Source organism: Trichomycterus rosablanca, chromosome 2, assembly GCF_030014385.1.
Source record: "Trichomycterus rosablanca isolate fTriRos1 chromosome 2, fTriRos1.hap1, whole genome shotgun sequence".
In the NCBI taxonomy this organism is placed as follows: domain Eukaryota; kingdom Metazoa; phylum Chordata; class Actinopteri; order Siluriformes; family Trichomycteridae; genus Trichomycterus; species Trichomycterus rosablanca.
The window spans coordinates 30,594,110-30,614,320 of NC_085989.1; the positions used below are offsets into that span (position 1 = coordinate 30,594,110).

The 20,211-nt window shown below is 37.5% G+C and overlaps 1 protein-coding gene across 1 annotated transcript; it reads left to right on the plus strand.

Moving 5' to 3' along the window:
• Positions 1-9,453: 9,453 nt before the first annotated feature.
• Positions 9,454-15,317, plus strand: ccn4a (cellular communication network factor 4a). The gene is made up of 5 exons (XM_062986085.1): positions 9,454-9,501; positions 11,341-11,623; positions 11,822-12,076; positions 14,748-14,938; positions 15,018-15,317. Exons 1-5 carry the CDS (start codon positions 9,454-9,456, stop codon positions 15,315-15,317), a joined length of 1,077 nt encoding a protein of 358 aa, XP_062842155.1.
• The last annotated feature ends 4,894 nt before the right edge of the window (positions 15,318-20,211 follow it).

Genomic DNA, 20,211 nt, shown 5'->3' on the forward strand with positions numbered 1-20,211 from the left:
GTGTCCTATTTCCAACTAAACATATTTCAATGTTTATTTTTGTGTGTAAATGATCATATCATAAGTTGACTAAATTCTGAATCAGCTAAGTTCATTTGCTGATCTGCAACATTTATACACAATTTATTTTTCAATAATAAATGTAATGTAAATAATTGCAGAATGTACCAGTAAGTCTTGAAATTACAGCTCACCCAGCATTAGCTCTGAACCTTAACCAGCTATTACCGAAACCACAGAAATGTAGAATATCTCAGGTCTGAGCCATTATCTTTCTGTCTACTCAGTTTAACATAGAGCTTTCCCCCCAGAGTTCACATGTGATTAATTAGTAAATGTAAACATTTAAACTGGTCAGTTTACTCATGAGCTGTGTAGCCTAGCATGACTCTTCTATACGTCAGTGGAAACTTTTACACATGCAGAGTGGGTGTCACTGAGCAAACTTCACTCTGTAGCTGTTAGTCCACTATGCAGCAAGATTAAAAAAAGAGTCTGTGGAAATAAAGCTAACTTATTAGGCATGATGAAATCCTGCCAGGCCTAGTGAATCAGATATCTGTTACAGTGAAAAACTGGAGTATTCATCTTAAGCTTAAAAACATATTTTAATGAGCACAGAGCAGTTTAAACAGAGTTTGTATTGTGCTGTGTAAAAGTAATTGCCCCCTTCCCAATTTCTTCTATTTTTGGCAAGCTGTAGCCTAGTGGTTAAGGTACTGGGCTAGTAATCAGAAGGTTGCTGGTTCAAGCACCACCACTGCCAAGTTGCTGCTGTTGGGCCCTTGAGCAAGACCCTTAACCCTCAATTGCTCAGATCGTATACTGTAACTGTAATGCAAGTCGCTTTGGATGAAGGCATCTGCTAAATGGCGAAAATGTAAATTTGTTAGTGTGAATGACTGAAGCAAAAATAATTAACCTTTATTCTTTCATATAATATTTATGGGTTTTCAAATTCAATATATTCTGGGTCAGTAATACACATATATCAACTTAAATAATAACTTTTCTGTGTAGAAAGTTCAATATGCTATTTAATCAACTCCTCATTTGTGAGTATATTGCTACTTTGACTGCATCCATTAAAAATAACATAAAACAGTGTCTTTTGGCATGACTGGCAATGATTGGTGATGGTTGATTTCCATTTCTAATGGGGTTAGTTGGGTAAGATACTGCAACCATAACCAAGTTAAGCATAACACATCAAATCTGGTTTATTATCAATTATTATCAATTAGTAGATTGTCACCCTTTCATACCTTAGATCAGGGCAGAAAGGAAACTCTTTTTGTAATGAGGATCACCATAAACACAACAACATCTGATGCCACATACCAACACATATAAAAATCCCCCATCCTATACAACACTGTAACAAGCCAGAAAATGGTAGATTACTCGTAATTCACAACTATTTGCATGTTTGCCAGTCTGGAGCACAGTGGGCATGTCTCCCCAGTTCCCATTAATGCTACAATATTTAGGATCACACAAGTCACTGGCTACTGCAAGCAAGTAAGAAAAGATCAAATTCTTCAAAAATCAGTACTGAATAATTATGCATCCAGTATGCTCAATTAATGAAAATATTACATGCTTTTAAAAAACGCTCGCACACACATTTTTAAATAAACTTTTTTTTTAAAAAGCTGTTGAAATGAGTGTATGTGTGATTATTTAAACTGCTGTTTACAACATTTTTGTTGCATACCCTGTGTGCACATATAGTGAGGTTTTCATGTATTGGCTCATTTATAGAAACATCTGCTTATCCCAATTTTTAGCTAATCACCTGTTTTCTTGTCTTTATGGATGTTGTTTATTTATGGCTTCCACTTTGCTTACTGGAGTCTTACCTTGCATTTGTAGATGCTATCACAAAACAAGTGTTTTCTGAAGTATTTTTAAGCCTATGAGATTATATTGATTGCAGAAGCATGTTAGTGCAGAACCATAAAGTGATTAAAGGTCACTGCATTAATACTGGTTTTTGGCCTTGTCCTTAATGCACAAAGATTTTTAGATTAATTGAATCTTTCATATTCTTATAGAATGAAGTTGGTGAAATCCCTACATTTCTTGCAGTTGTGTGTTGATTTTTTTCCCGTTGGACTAGTTGCTCATGCAGTTTTTCTTGAAGTGATGAATAGGTGTATTAAAAGGACTTTTACCACCAGCCTTCTTTTTTCTAGAAAATATGAATCTCTTTTTGTTTTGGAAAGCCCTTTTAAGAAATGCAGAAACCTTTCCACTGTACAATTTAGTGATGCATTCTGTTTAATAGGGCAATTTAAAGCCATTTTCCTAAAGAATGTCCTGGCTAGATGCACTGCATAAGAGGCAGTGAGAGTAAGAAAACATTGGAGAGATTAGAAGGTGTGCACTGATGATTATGGCAGAATAAGGCACCTGTGTGTTCTCTCCTTAGCCTGTAATAGCACCAGCCTCTCCTTAGCCTGTAATGGCACTTTAAAGTGCTACCAAACTACACATTTTAGTCCAAGCCCATCCCATAATGAGCTGGTTTAGCTTGGCAGTTGGTCTGCAGTTCTTATCTCAATCTTCTTAGCTATTACCCGTTCATTACACAGTGTCCATCATATCTACATTTAAGATGTTTTTCCCCAAATTTTCCACAACATATAACCCCCTCCTGTCTCTCAATGCAGACTTTGTTCTGTAGCTTATCCTAACTCACGTGATATGTAGAGGGAAGTGGTAGCTCAGTGGTTAAAATACTGGACTAGTAATCAGAAGGTTGCCGGTTCAAGCCTTATCACTGCCCACAGTTGGGCCCCTGAGCAAGGTCTTTAACCCTCAATTGCTCAAATCGTGTTCAGTCATAATTGTAAGTCGCTTTGGATAAAAGCGTCCGCTAAATGCTGCAAATGTAAATGTAAACAAAATCATAAACTGATTTAGAATAAAGTATTTATTTTACCTTTAATTTGACCTACAATCTTGTGCAATATAATTGAAAAACAAAACAAAATTGTCAAGATGGGGAAAGTAAAAATAAAACCTAAAATAATGTGGCACAGTCCTTATAATTGGGTGTGGTTGCATTTAGAATTAAAGAATCACATTCAAACTTATGTTAAACAGTAGTCAGTACCTGACATCAATGAAAGTGAATCGGATTAACTTTATATGAAGTTCAGCTTCTCTAGTAGGATTTTCCTAACCATGGTCCACCTAGAGCTTACAAAGCATCAAAGTGATCTCATTGTTGAAAGGTATCAGCCAGGATAAGCCAGGATAGCCAGGTACAAAAATTGCCCTCTGAGTTTTAATTGGCTGCATTATACATTTACACTATATTGCTAAATGTATGTGCACATCTTTAGCTTTTTAGCTTGTTGTATGAAGTGAGTATGTATCTACAGTCTTTTTATTGAATAAATGCTTTTAAGCTGGTCTTTATTTCATCTACAGTTTTGCAAGATAAAATGAGAGGTATGCAGGAATTGAACCACTGGTTCGAGAGACCTATGAATTTGTATACAAATGTCACTAATATCTTTTCAAGTATGCTTAAATTCACTGACAAAATATGGTACGTTCCACTCCTTGAAAAACAGACCGTCCTTTTTTGTACTGTGGTATTTCTGGTATCCTGCTTAGCTCATAAGAAATACCTTTAATTTTAGATGCTGTGGTCATATATCAAACATCTGTAATATGTCCTTAAGATGACACATAGACAATAGATAGTAAATGTACGCAGTTTGATGGGCATAATATTAACCCAGTTCTAAAATAGTTAAAGCGGGTAAAAGAAAACAGAAAGCAGTGATTGTAAACTGTATTTTACAGTTATCTAATTAAACAGTACAAAAGAGTGTGCTTTTTGTAGATATGTACTAATTCCTAACGTAATGCCTGCAACACATTCCAAAAAAAGTTGGGAGGTTTGAATTATAAAAAGTGTTAAAACACAAGCTGACACCAGAGCTGGGATCTCGAATACATCGTATCAAGTCTCAGCTCTGCCTGCCGGTTGGGCTGATTGGCCACATGGGCAATGATTGACCTGTTGTTCATATAGGGGTGGGGCATTAAGCCAGATAGGGACTCTCTCATATCTGATGCAATTACGACCTCTGCTGGCTGGTTGATGGCGCCTGCTTAGAGGTGGAGAGTGTGGATCAGGGTGTGTCTCGCCGTACACAGAGCTGATCCCCAGCTGATCTTGTCTAGTGTAGATGAAAAGATGCATACGGCTGCTGCCCACGTGTCGAAGGGGGCGTGAGTTAGCTTCATTCTTCTCAAATCAGAGCAGGGATCGGCATTAGTGGAGAGAAAACTTGACGCAATCATGCAATTGGACACGCTAAAAGTCAGGAGAAAAAGGAGAGAAAATGCATAAACAAAATATATATAAAACATTTTTTTTTATTTCTACTGGTAAAACAGGTGATGCTATTACAATTGGGTATTAAAGTAGCATTATAAGTGGCTTAGTCATTTTTTAATTATGCATTTTCTCCCCATTTCCCTCCCAATTTAGCACACTCAATTTGTCTTCCGCTGCTGAGGGATACCTGATTGCATCAGAGGAGAGCACGTCACAGTACACACCTCTTCCGACTAGTGCACAGCCCTCCTCTTCTCTCCCCTGCATTCTGCACAGGCGTCTCTTCCATCAATCAGGGTCCTTACACAGCGTACGAAGATCCCACCCACACATAGTCCGGCCCCCACCCTGCAGATATGATGGCCAATTAGTATCTGCTGCAGGCACTGCCAGTTATGCCCGCCAGATGGCGCCGAGCTGACCAGTGGCAACGCCGAGTTTTGAACCGAGGAGTTCAGAATCTTGGCGCTGGTGTGCTAGCGGAATATCCCGCTGCCCCACCTGGGTGCCTAACCAAGCATAACCATCTTCAGTCCTAGTAATTGGGGTGCATGTATTAGTGTACTCTTAATGCCAGTCCCAAGGGAGGGTTGCATTAGGAAGGGCATACATTGTAAAAACTGTGCCAAGTTAAATATGGGGATCAAAACAAATTTGCACATATTGGATTGGTCAATGCCTGGGTTAACAATGACCGCCTCCAGTACTGTTGATTAGCAGGGTACTGGTGGAAAATATGCTACTATTGTGCCAATGAGGAGAAGGAGAGAAGGAAATAATTTAGAGAGAGAGGCGGAGGTGAGACTTTGAACGTGGGCACTACGACTGGCTGCTGATATGATGAAAAGGAGAAGTTTTGACATATTATGTGTGCAAGAGACCAAGTGGGAGGGGAATAAGGCTAGGAGCATTGGAGGTGTGTCCTAATTGTTTTACTATAGTGTAGATGGGAGGATAAATGGGGTAGGGGTGATCCGAGTACTTCAAGAATGTAGTTGAGGTGAAAGTGTCTGATAGAGAGATAGGTGTGAAGCTTGATATTGATGGAGTGGTTATGAATGTCATCAGTGCATATGGTGGCAATAAACCTCTTCATAAACCTAAACCCTTATTATAATACACCTATATTAACTACAGCCTGCATTCAATTATTTAAGGTGTTTCTTGGTGTCCTTTGACAAAAACACATAAACACAGGTAAAGTATATAAAAGGTCTTTTAAAGAAACCAGACAACTGGTTTACCACAGCCATAGCTTCTGCTTCCTGTGCATGCTTCCCCCCAGTGTCTAAATATATCATCATACACTTCATACCCATAGCAGTTAGGAAGGGAAAGCACTATAGTGCAACCACCATGTGACGTACAAGAATGCCACTCCTGTGAACCATAAATAAATCACTATGTACAAACCCCATTTTCTGATAACTTTACATAAAATGCAATAAAAACAAGAATCTGTGATTTGGTAATTATCTTAAAACTGTATTTATTTAACAGAAATACAAGCAAAAAATCAATGTGTTCATCACTACTGTGTTTTTACTTGAAACTTTTGCCCATTTTGCTTTAAAGAGTCTGTGGTAACTGTTGTCTAATTCTCCTCTTCATGATTTTAATAGGAGACTGATCTGGATTGCAGACAGGCCAGTTAAGCACACACACTTTCTGTCTAGAAAGCAACTGTGTTGTAGCACATGCACAGTGAGGCCTGGCATTATCTTTCTGAAATACCTATGGGTTTCCTGGGAAAACATGTTGCCTTAATGGCAGCATATCTCTCTCTTAAACCCCAATATATGCCTCTAAGTCAGTGGTGCCTTTACACAAATACAAATCATGACAAATGTTGGCTTTTGCACCTTTTATTGATAACAGTCTGGATGGACCTTGTCGTCTTTGGCATAGAGAACTCGATATCGCCAAAAAAAAACCTGATTGTCACAATATGGCAAGCTGCTCAGAGCATCTGGAACACCATAGTTATTGGGAAAAAGAGTAAAGAAAGTAAACCCAGAACAAACCAGGTACGGCAATATACGAGCGGCACCCCATTCCACTAACTGATGCAGCCTGTGCCATGTGTGGGTCCAAATGTAAAGGCCTGCCCTGGAAAACAGCTGTCACGCCACATCTAAGGCAGCCTTAGTTCCCAGAAACAAATAAAGTCTGCCTGCATCATGAGCCAGCAGAAAACTGGACTAGACTGGACTGAGCCTGGCATAGCGGTTTCAAGACCAAGGCCGGTTGCAAACACAGGAGCCGGCAAATCTACCTGATGCTGGGGCTATTGTTTCAGGAGGTCATTGTTATCACTAATGTTGTTATTATTTTTATTATTATTATTCATTTATTCCTTTTTCCATATTGTGCCTTTTGTGTTTATTATACCTTTTTGTATAGACTTTCCCCTTACATCCTGATTTTGTCCAGCTTGTGCACTTGGTGGTATGTCACTACCTTGTTACACTAACTAATTAAACTATTTAATTGAATAAGAAAATACTGTATTACTGACAATTCTCTCACACAGTTTGCCACAAACCATCTTTGCTAGCCACAACACATCTTTGCTTGCTTCCTATTAATTGTTAAAGCAATTGCATGTAGTTTAATTCTTAAACTCTTACATTAAAAAGTGTACTGAACTTAGATCAGTAAAAATAAACTGCCTCCACGAAACAGTATAATGAAAATCAGACACACTGAACTTTTACAACAAGAGAACCCAAAGCCCTGCATCTGGTATGCTTCCAAATAAGAGGTATGCAGTGCATGTCAAGCATGTTTCCAAATTAGGCAAATAAGAGAAATTAAGGTATTGTGTGTATTTTGGGATGTCGAAGTTTCACTGTGAGAACATTTGGATATGTTTCATAAAAAGTTGGATGTTGGCAGAGCACTATTAGCCTTAATTATGCACATATCAATAGAGATCACCATATATATGTATTATATAATACAAGTAGCCTTTCAAAGATGTAGGTCTATGGCATTCATAGTTATTAGGTATTTTTTAAACATTACCACAGATATTACATACTGTCATAACACCGTTAGATAATGTGCCAGAGAGAATGTACTTAAACTTTCACTATGCTAATCTGTGTTTAAATTTTGTTCGAAATCTTGACAGACCATTTTTTAAGTGAATATTTAGCATAACTGATGTTGACAGTATTAAGTTAGTTTTGTTTGGCGTCTGAATACTTTGGAAATACTTGCAGCATTTAAAGTACTAACAACCATAGATTTAAAAGTGTCCTTTCTGCATTCTCTTTAATTTCAACATGACTCTTACTTGACATGTTTGATTTGTGTTAACAGACATTTTTGCAGCCAGTAATAAATGGAGCAAGAGAGAATTGTTAATAAACAGTATTTCACATGCAATACAAAATCTACTGTTATCCAGAATCTGACCATCATAGACCATCATTTTATTCATAGATTCATAGATGTCTAACATTTTTGTAAGACACATTATAAACTCATTTACCATTAGACAGTACCTAAATACTTACTCAAGCAATTAATCAGGCATACATCTCTGGTATGTAAAGTAAAGTTCAATAAGAAGAAAAATCTGTGATTTGATAATTTTCTTGAATCTTTATTTAACACAAAAAAGTAGATAAAAGATCTCCTATGTTTTCACTGATTTCAACTTCACTGCATTTTACAAATATTAACACATTTAGAATGTGATGCCTGCAACACACTTGAATGTGGGGGCAGATGCATGTGAAGCACTGTGTTCCATCACATTTCATATTAATGAGACCTTTTAATGGTTTGGGAACTGAGAACACTAAATGTAGTAGTGCAAGTAAACTTTTTCTCCATTCTTGCTTGATACAAGTCTTCTGTCTGTGGTAGCCATCGTCTGATATTTTATTTCATGATGAACCATACATTTTCAATAGGAGACAAACCTGGGCTTCAAGCAGGCCAGTTAAGAACATGCACTTTGTTTCAACATAGCCACCCTTTTATAGCACGTGCAGAATGAGGCCTAAAATCCCAATGCACCTCCATACCATGACGGTTTTGCACCTTTCACTGATAACAGTCTGGGTGGTCCTTTTTATCTTTGGCACAGAGAACTCGACATCCGTTTTATCCAAGCTGGTCTTGCACATTCAACAGGGGTTTCCTGCCTTGCCCAACACAGATTGAGATTTCTCCGGATACCGTGAATCTTTTTAAAAAATTAGATGGTGAAAGACCTAAATTATTTGCAGGCTTGCATTGAAAAATTTTTCTTTTTAACTGATTGACAATTCTCTTATGAAGTTTGGCACAATCATTGCTTGCACTGACAAATCCTTGGTGGAGCCTCCTTTTATACTGATCTCATGATGTCCTTGCCTGTTACCAGTTCACCTGGTTATTGTGGAATGTTTTAAAACACTGTAACTTTAATATTATATAAACCTTTTACTATTATTTTGCCTCTGTCCCAACTTTGTTGACTGTGTTACAGACATTCAATTTAAAATGTGTTTATATTTACAAAGTACAATAAAGTGTAAACATTTTTTTTTTGTTGTTGCTTTGGTCAGTTAAATAAAAATTGAAGAGAATTAACAAAGCACAGATTCTTCTTCTTATTGCATTTTACAAAATGTTCCAACTTTCCTGAAAATGGGGTTTGTGCATTCAGTAATTGTTTTATAAGTACACCTATCATACAGAAAAAACGTTGTGGGTATACCATTACTAACTGCAGCTCATCTCTTGCTCTATACACTTTGTCACCCACTGTACCTATTATATCATAAAAGTGGCTTATTATTTTATTAGTCCTTATTCGTCTCTTACTTAGATATAAACTTTGGGTAAAACTGTGAATATTTACTCAATAACATTATACTGTTATTTTATTAATGGACTTTAATATTAAGTAAAATCTCTAAACATTTTCCTCTGGCATACTTTTTGATGCAAAATGCGAATAGCTTTGACGTCATGGACGTGTTCAAAAAGTCCAATACAGACAGTGTGAGCTATGAAGGAGATCTGCACTCATACCCTCCTGCACTACAGCCTGCTTCTGAATCCAATGCATTTAGTACTTAGGTTTAGTTATGAGCTGGCTCATGATCTGGATCCTTATTGTTTCTTTATTACATCAGGTAAGATTTGTCATTTTTCTATTCATATAAAACAGTAGTATGTATCCTATGCTAAGATATACTTCATGCAAAGTGAATTGACGTTCACTTTGTTGTTATTCACCTATTACTTTATTATACATTTACATTGACATTTATTAAGAATTAATTATAAAAACAATTTAACTAGTTATTAAAAACAATTTACAATGTTTCATAAATCATCTACATTTTATTAGTCATACATTACCACGGGATGTTGGAATAAATGACTTTTATTGAGATAAAATATAAGGAATTTAGTCATGTGTATGTAAAATACAATTGCTTAAAGTTATAAAACACTGCCTTCTGAAACAGCCTTCTTGTTGTTATAACTTATTTCTAACCTAGAGCTAAATAATAGTTAGTGATACAATAAATACAAAAAATTGCTTAACTTAACCAAATATAACCTTATAACTATATAAGCACAATCTGACAGTCGTTTTCATCATTCATTTTAAATGTATTTAAGGAATGGGGTGGAAGAGACTAAACATATTGGTTATACTACCACCAAGTGGAATTCATTTGACTTCACAGTAAGTCATCAAGTCATTGTAGCCAGTGTTTGTTGCTCCTCCAGTTTGGTCTAGTCTAAAAACTAAGTTGTATGTTTAATAGCATTTTGAATCCGCCTGAATTTTATTTGTGAAAAAAAAATTAAATTGTAAATTCAACAAACTTAGTTCCAGCTTTATTAGATTTAACTAACTAAAAATGATCAGCCCAGTTTGGCAGCCATTTTCTCAAGTGATTTATCAGAATTAAAATCAAAGACATTTGTTTCATTAATATAATAAGTATGCATGAAGGATCACAGCCATGCTTGGCATTTTAATATGATGTGCCATAAAGCATAGAACATGTCACAACTCAGTGTTACAAGGCAGGAATAGACAAGAATAGTTATAAATATCAGTATCAGTTAAAACACTGATGCTCGCCTACAACGCCAAAAATGGACCAGCGTGGTCTGATCAAACACCGCTCTGCAACCTCCGAGCCACTAGTCTCGCTCGACTTGATCCTCCACCCAGGACTAGAGGAAGACAAGCATCAAGGCTCTTCTCTGTACTGGCACCCAATTGGTGGAACGAACTTCCTTTGTCTGTCCGAACATCTGAGTCTCTTGCTGTCTTTAAAAAACGATTAAAAACCACCTTTTTACTAAGCACTTAAGCTGACTTGTACTTACTTACAAACACTCTTTCATTTCTGTGTCTTTCAAAAAAAAAAAAAAAACACTTTGGTTCTTACAGGTTTTAGCAGATGTGTTCTTGGACTGTTGTTTACTTAAACTAGAGTAAGGTAATGTTCACTATGGGAAGCACTTCTGTAAGTCGCTCTGGATAAGAGCGTCTGCTAAATGCCGAAAATGTAAAAAAATGTAATGTAATAAATATAAATAAATGTGTAGAACAGACTCAGTCCAAATAAACATACAGCATACCATGCCAAACATGAACATACATGTGTGCCAGATTGTATGCATTCAATACAAGCCATCATTATTGCATCAGCACATGTACAGTGGCATGATGACACAGCAGGTGGTGTGGGTTCAACTTTTTTTTTACTTGTTTTTAGCTGGGGTACCAATAATTGTGGAGAGGACTTTATAACCTAAAACACTGCTTGGTTTAGTTCACAGAATAATTCTTAACATTATTGTGAAATTAGAGAATCAGTGTTTATTTTTGTTCAATACTTTCTTAAATAGGCTGTGTACATGCAGATTAACCAGTCATGCAGTCATTTTTTTTAAACATTCCATTAAGACATTTCACTCTGTTTCTCATTTTGCCCTTTTGACAGTACCTGTCCCAGAATTCCTCCACTGTTTCTTCCATACCTGAGCACACTACTCCTGAGCCCTACAATCGTACACAGTATTGTAAGTGGCCCTGCACATGCCCTGAAGCTCTACCAAGGTGCCCGTCTGGCATCAGCCTAATCATGGATGGCTGTGATTGCTGCAGGACCTGCGCCAAGCAGTTGGGTGAGGACTGCAATGAGGCAGACAGCTGCGATCACCACCGTGGCCTTTACTGTGACTACAGCTTAGACAAGCCTAGGTACGAAAAAGGAGTGTGTGCATGTAAGTGTCCCCTACACAAAATGCAAATTAAAACAGCTTGGGGGCTCAGTAATTTTTCAATGTACTGTTTAATGTGTCAATAGGTTTTACATAATTATGATTAATGCCTAGCTATTTTTCAGTTTATTTTATTCATACTAAATTTTTGCTTTGAGCTTTCTCAGAAACTTATAAATTATGCTTTTTGTCAAAATTCAGATCTACATGGCACAGGCTGTGAACACAATGGTGTGATCTACCGCAATGGCCAGAGTTTTCAACCTAATTGTAAATATCACTGTCTGTGTTTAAACGGTGCCATTGGCTGTATGTCACTGTGTAACGAGTCTCAGCCGCCCAGGGTGTGGTGCCAGATGCCGCGACGAGTAAAAATCCCCGGTCAATGCTGTGACCAGTGGATCTGTGAGGAATCCAGGAGAGAGCGCAAGGCAGCACCGCGGCACGCCATGGCTGGTACGATCTGAACTGCTTATTTAATGCAATTTACCTTTACATTAGGTAAAAGGTCAGTAAACATAGCTGAATTGTCTTGATATAAAACACTGCAGTTATATTACCTTAAGTGCATTGCACACTTTCTGACTTAATATTTATCCAACAACAATTGCAGATTATGCCTTGGAGGCTTATATCAAAGTTATCTGGACACACCAGGGAGCTTTTAGGATCAGGACAATTGCACCTAGATTAAACCATGATTTTCTTCACTCATTCTGCAAAATGAATGCACATGCTTCTACTTTCTCCAATACATTAACCATTCTGCTATAATATGACTTCATTACTAATTACTAAGGCATCACTGATAAATGAATTGATCACTTACATTGCACTTGGTATATACAGTGGGGCCAAAAAGTATTTAGTCAGCCACTGATTGTGCAAGTTCTCCTACTTAGAAAGATGAGAGAGGTCTGTAATTTTCATCATAGGTAAACATCAACTATGAGAGACGAAATGAGAAAAAAAAATCCAGGAAATCACATTGTAGGATTTTTAAAGAATTTATTTGTAAATTATGGTGGAAAATAAGTATTTGGTCAATAACAAAAGTTCAACTCAATACTTTGTAACATAACCTTTGTTGGCAATGACAGAGGTCAAACGTTTCCTGTAAGTCTTCACCAGGTTTGCACACAATGTAGCTGGTATTTTGGCCCATTCCTCCATGCAGATCTCCTCTAGAGCAGTGATGTTTTGGGGCTGTCGCTGGGCAACACGGACTTTCAACTCCCTTCACAAATTTTCTATGGGGTTGAGGTCTGGAGACTGGCTAGGCCACTCCAGGACCTTGAAATGCTTTTTACGGAGCCACTCCTTCGTTGCCTGAGCGGTGTGTTTGGGATCATTGTCATGCTGGAAGACCCAGCCACGTTCCATCTTCAATGCTCTCACTGATGGAAGGAGGTTTTGGCTTAAAATCTCACGATACATGGCCCCATTCATTCTTCCCTTAACACGGATCAGTCGTCCTGTCCCCTTTGCAGAAAAACAGCCCCAAAGCATGATGTTTCCACTCCCATGCTTCACAGTAGGTATGATGTTCTTGGGTTTTTCTTATTCCTCCAAACACGACGAGTTGAGTTTTTACCAAAAAGTTCCATTTTGGTTTCATCTGACCACATGATATTCTCCCAATCCTCTTCTGGATCATCCATATGCTCTCTGGCAAACTTCAGACGGGCCTGGACATGTACTGGCTTAAGCAGGGGGACACACCTGGCACTGCAGGATTTGAGTCCCTCTCGGCGTAGTGTGTATACTGATGGTAGCCTTTGTTACTTTGGTCCCAGCTCTCTGCAGGTCATTCATCAGGTCCCTTCGTGTAGTTCTGGGATTTTTGCTCACCGTTCTCATGATCATTTTGACCCCACCGGATGAGATCTTGACCCCAAGGGAGATTATCAATGGTCTTGTATGTCTTCTATTTTCTTACAATTGCTCCCACAGTTGATTTATTCACACCAACCTGCTTGCCTATTGTAGATTCACTCTTCCCAGCCTGGTGCAGGTCTACAATTTTCTTCCTGGTGTCCTTTGACAGCTCTTTGGTCTTGGCCATGGTTGAGTTTGGAGTCTGACTGTTTGAGGCTGTGGACAGGTGTCTTTTATACAGATAACGAGGTCAAACAGGTGCCATTAATACAGGTAATGAGTGGAGGACAGAAGAGCTTCTTAAAGAAAAAGTTACAGGTCTGTGAGAGCCAGAAATCTTGCTTGTTTGTTATTGACCAAATACTTATTTTCCACCATAATTTACAAATAAATTCTTTAAAAATCCTACAATGTGATTTCCTGGATTTTTTTCTCATTTTGTCTCTCATAGTTGAAGTGTACCTATGATGAAAATTACAGACCTCTCTCATCTTTCTAAGTAGGAGAACTTGCACAATCAGTGGCTGACTAAATACTTTTTGACCCCACTGTACTTATTACCAAAGCCATGTCTCACAGTGTTATTTCATGATGTTACTACTTGTGAATACATGGCTTTTAAAGTTTTATCCCCATCTCATTGCTTCTGTTGTTTAATTATTGTCCTTCCAAATCTGCTTCTCACTTGAACTGAATTCAGTCTGAACTGAATGAATTGCTCGTAATGACCTCTTCTATCTGCTTTGCTATTATGTTATTGGGTGACTTCTTTCATGTTGGCACCAACTGCCTACTTTCTAATGAGCTTTTGATGGTTTGAATGTTTTAGTTTTACTCAGCATATTGATTTTCCTGCACACGATCATGCACTCTCCCTCAATCTCTTGTACCTCTTCTAAAAACTCTTCCTTTAGAGTTTAATTCAAAATGATCCACTTTACTACTCATTATTCTTTTTTCCCCCAAGTCTAGGTTTTGTTCTTTTCCTCTTCCCCATTGTTTTGCTTTGTAATCTGTATCCTCAGTTATGTAAAGTGTCCTCAGTTATGTAAAGGGTGCTGTGCTGTATGAATTAAACTTGTTATTAGCGTACTGTTGAGGTATTTGTACATGCGTAAAAATTGGCCTACATCCTACTTCATTATTAAATGGCTAGTTTTACACTGATAAATGTCTTGAGAACTTTGTTAAGTTCAGAGTCTTATCAGTTAAAAGTTAGATAAGACAACAACATCTATTATTTTGAAAGCTCTCTCCAGTGGAAATGATTGGCAGCAGTACTGTGTGCCACAGACCACATCCTGGAGCCCATGCTCTAAGACCTGTGGCCGAGGAGTGTCCTTACGCCTTACTAACGCAAACAGACAGTGTCAGTTGGTCAAGGAGAGAAGACTCTGCAACATTCGACCCTGTGATGTTGACATCACCAAGCACATTAAGGTTGGCTTTTATTTTATTTTACTGGCATTGTAATCATGCATAGTCATGCACTTAATTCCCTTTTAATTTGCTTTCTAAGCCTGGAAAAAGGTGCCTTAACATCTACAGAGAGGAACACTCAATGAATTTTACCATCTCAGGCTGCACAAGTAAGAAGCTTTACCGTCCTAAATACTGTGGTGTGTGCACAGATGAACGCTGCTGCATTCCCTACAAGTCCAAAACGGTGCAAGTGGAGTTCCAGTGTCCTAATGGAGCCGTGCTTACTTGGCAGGTTTTGTGGATTAATGCCTGCTTCTGCAATATCAGCTGCAAAAACCCCAATGATATTTTTGAACATCTTGAACAGTATTATGAGGACCAGGAGATCAAATGCTGAGGACACAGTGTTTACTGTGCTACCTTTCAGCATGTCACTTTATATCAATACATTTTTTTTTGTATTTTTATTCCTAGTTGGACTTTTGGAGCACCATAAAATTAAGCAGTTCCATTTCTATCACATATCCTTGGAGATACATTGTACAAAGGGGTGGTGTATAACATGCTTTCTTATCCACTGGTCTGGGAAACACAAAAGACTAAATAAATTAGGTATATTTTAACAGTGAACACACACAAACATTTTTGTAGTCTTTTATCACAGTTGTGAGCCAGTTGCTAATTTTAGGTTTCTGTGGTAACAAAGTTTTATGTTGTATAACAGTCTAAAAGCATTCTGGTTAATGTTTTATTTAACATACAAAAGACATGGCAGTGTAAAGTTGGCCTTAGTAATTTTTTTCAATGTGAGGCAATGGTGCTACCGACTGAGAAACAAGCATCACATGAGTCTATTCATTAAGAGAAGCAGCAACGTTACCAGTTTTCAGTTGGTGTATTTGTTTTTTAATTGCTTAAAACTGTGACTGACTCAGGAAAATGTACTTAACATTTACTTATTAATGAAGGGGCAAGAGTAGAAAATATCTGTTTTCAATTTGCTTTGTAGATCATGTGAGCCCACTGTCCTTCATTTGATAAAATACTTGTCTGAACTTGTCTGTATTTTTACAGTTTTTAAATTTTAAAGTCTTTTAAAGTTTGCAGCATAAATTGTGTCTCATGTCCATGACCACTACAACTCTTCCTCCTCTTCACTTCCAAATACATCCTACAGACCACCACCTACCTACCCTCCTCCCTGCACCACCTACCTACCCTCCTCCCTGCACCACCTTACAGTCTCCAGTCTATTTTAGATTACATCTAATGCATAGTAAATAAACTTGTAAGCTGAAATCACAGTGTAAAATATGTGTGTTTCAAATGTTTCGAACAAGGAAGTGTTAGCTAAAACCTTATCAATAAAAATAACCAATCCGAAATATAGAAAAGATGTTAACACTCAGCTAGCTTATTACTTAAGCACATGTATGGTTTTGAGGGCTATCACAAAAAATAATTCAACTTCTCATGGATGATTTTTCACCTACTAGCTTCAAGTTGACATACAGGTTAGAAAAGCTGTTTTCTTAAAACCATTTACCAATATTTTTGAGTTGAACATGTCAACCAAGGAGTAGATGCAGCCCAAACAAGATTATTTAAATACAGCTTATTTTTACCCAAGTATATAGACTCAAAGTACACAGCAAAAAGTCCAGTGTTGAATTAACTCCCACGGAGTTGATTTTAACACTTTTTCAGGGTTTATATAGCTCCACACTCTTAAGAGTTAAATCAACACTTTCAAAATAGTTAAATGTTTAACACCGTCAGAGTTCCGGTTTAAATTATAAAGCAGAGTTAAAGTAACTGAGGGGAAACAAACTTCAGCTGAACTTGGACAGTCGTAGCCTAGTGGGTAGAGCTTTAGGCTATCAACTGGAAGATTGGCGGTTCAAATCCAGGCTCTGCTATGCAACCACTGTTGGGTTCTATTTAAAAGTAACACTGCTCTGAGTTATATTTTACTATTTCAGTAGTGTTTATTTAACTCCCTAAATTATTCTTCTAATAATAAGAAGAATTAATTCCAATACACCAAATAATTTTCAAAAATAACATTTATTTTTCCTGGTGGTGGCAGGTGAAGATGCAAAAGCAACAACAGGCCATTTGTTCGTCATAGGCCGAAGACAAAGTCGCAATCAAATAATGGAAAATTCATCAAATGTAATACTTTTACACAGAGGTGTTGAGTTTTTAAATGTCTATATATTGGTAATACTTTTCCCCAAATCAGATAAACTTTGAAACAGAGAATAAACAAACAATCTTAAACTCTACAATAATTAATGCATGAATTAATGCAAAAAAAAGACTGCAATTATTAGATTCAACTTTGTCATTGTGCAGAGTACAAGTACAGAGCCAACGAAATGCAGGAGCATCTAACCATAAGATAGAGATTTACATATAATACAGTTCAAGTGCAGTAGTGTCCAGATAAGTAACAATGAAGAGACATATATTAAGAACAGTAAACAGACAATGACTGTCCAGTGTATAAACTAGTCTATAATTACAAAGTTATGAAAGGTGAAAATTATAGCAAATGCATTAAAACATGCATAACACACATGTTGAGTCAAGATCACTTCCTGGTGAACTTTCTGCTGACTGCAACATGTAATGCAGCTCTGGTGTTGAAGTGAGCCTCTTGGCCTATGATATTTGGCTTGAAGAACGCATTCCGTCTTGTCATCAGAACAGTCTTGATCAGTCTTTATTAAAGAATTCATTTTAAACTACTAGTTGTACTACTACATTAAATGCTTAATTTTAACCCAGTACAAACATCATTCCAAACTTACCAATCCTTTTGTATCCAGAAATCTTGGGAAGGTGGAAAGGATATCAGCACTTCTGCCTGGATCATTAACAAGTTTCTGGTGGTGCTAAAAAATCTCCCTCATCATCTGAAAAGAGATTAAATATCTAATTTAAATGTATGCAATTGTCCTGCAGTTATTTGGCACAAATAAAACGAATATGGAACACACATACCCATGATTATCAATCATATGAACCACCAATGTTAACCATTTGCCCAGAATAATCATTAAAAAAAAGAACACAAACAACCACAGTACACAGTTCCCCAGCAGGCAGGGAGAAAACAAGTCATTTCGCTTGCTAACCTAGCTGACTAGATGGCTAAACACGCAAACAAAAAAAAATCACACAGGACCAAACGCAGCTGATGTAACTTAAGTGGCAGCAATCAGCTGCAGTCAATCTGTGCAGCGTTCTTACACCAGAAACTTTCTCTCACTCTCTCACACACATCCTTCAGTACACCTGTGTTTTATACTGACTATATCATCATCAATGTATACGTTCATTAAGACTGAATTAATTACACTTACCGCGTAAACTTGAGAGGAGGAAAATGGTGCCGTCGTCTCCTTGTCTCCAACCGAAGAAGTAAAATGCATGGGTGGAGTTTAATTACATCTAAATGCATGGGCGGAGTTTAAATTAATCTAAGTTAGGTTAACACCAATCCAATCAACTCTGCCAAATAACTCCAACACTGAACACAATTTAAACCTGAATGTGTTAAAATGACACTTACACAAGAGTGAAAATCAACTCTGAAATGTTAAACTGAAATGTTTAAAAGTTACACTTTTGTTTGCAATATTAATTTGACGTGTAACTGCATGTGATCATGGGTTATGTTAACTTATTAGACAACTCAGGTAAAAACACACGCTGTTCACCAGACCTGAGATCTCGAATACATCATATCGAATCTTGGCTCTGCCTGCCGGCTGAGGCTGAGTGGCCGCATGAACAACGATTGGCCTGTTGTTCAGATAGGGGCGTTATGGGGACTCTCTCTCAGACTAGTGCAATTACAACCTCTGCTGGCTGGTTGGTGGCGCCTGCACGGAGATGGGAAAGGAGTGCGGTAGAGGGTGTGGCACTTCGTACACAGCACTGTACTGCACTGCACTCGTCAAGTGTAGGTGATAAGATGTTCGATTGCTGTGCACGTGTCGGAGGGGCCGTGGAGCAGCCTCGTCCTCCCCAATCAGGAGCAGGGACCAGCATTAGTGAGAGGATGATTGACGGGCAGAAATTGGATTCGCTAAAGTGGGAGAAAAGGGGGAAAATAAAAAACTTATTAGACAACACATTACAACATTAAAGATAAATACACATGCAAATTATTATAATTATTATAATTATAAGTTTAGGTAAACAACAGTCGAAGAACACAGATCTGCTAAAACCTGTTAGAACCAAAGTGGGTTTTTTTTTTTCTTTTTTTTTTTTTTGAAATGGAAAAGGATGGAACAAAATGTTAGTAAATAAGTACAAGTCAGCTTAAGTGCTTAGTAAAGAGGTGGGTTTTTAATCGTTTTTTAAAGACAGCAAGAGACTCAGATGTTCGGACAGACAGAGGAAGTTCATTCCACCACTTGGGCGCTAGAACAGAGAAGAGCCTTGATGCTTGTCTTCCTTTAGTCCTGGATGGAGGCTCAAGTCGAGCGAGACTGGTGGCTCGGAGGTTGCATGGTACAGAGCGGGGTTTGATTAGAAATAAATGGTTAAGGGCCATGCTCAGGTAGTGACAACAGTAGCAATTTGGTGGTGGTGGGGATTGAACTAGCTACCTTGTGGTTACTAGTCCAGTACATTAACCACTATGCTACCACTAGCATAGTGTAGTTTCTATGTTTGTTTACTTGACAGGTAGTCAAATAATAGTTGTAATAATAGTAATGATTTTTGTCTGCTGCACATTTAATAGATTAGAAGAACTATGTAGCAATAGATCAGATATCTTTCTGAAGGCAAGTCTTCTTTGTGTCTTTGCTTAAATATTTTTATTTCATGTGTTGTCATGTATAATGCATCTCCAAAAAAATCTAACATAAACAGCAACTTCTCTTGATTATTGTTCTTTAGACAACAACCATTTTAAGTGATCACATTACCATATTAAAATATATGTTTTAAATGAATGACAGTGAGGATCAGGAACAAAAGAATGGGTAGGGGGCATATGGAAATTTAACATATGTACAGGAACATATGTACAAGAATTTTAATACTATTGCTTTCAGTCAAATACTGTGACCAAAAAAGCCTGGCATTTTGTATGTTAATACAAATGCTATTATTATCCCATTTATAGCTATTACAGTGAAGTATCTCCCTTCCTTGCAACTATTACAGCTTCTGATGTTCTGGAATAGATTCTGAAGTGTCTGTGGGAATTTTGATTATGAAAAGAGCATTTGTGGGGTCAGGCACAGATGTTGAAGGCCTGGCTC

Coding starts and splice junctions, on each gene's coding strand:
- ccn4a (XM_062986085.1), top strand. CDS start 9,454: ATGAGCTGGCTCATGATCTGGATCCTTATTGTTTCTTTATTACATCAG. Junction 12,077..14,747: donor ACCGCGGCACGCCATGGCTG/GTACGATCTGAA, acceptor TTATTTTGAAAG/CTCTCTCCAGTGGAAATGAT. Junction 14,939..15,017: donor ACATCACCAAGCACATTAAG/GTTGGCTTTTAT, acceptor TTGCTTTCTAAG/CCTGGAAAAAGGTGCCTTAA.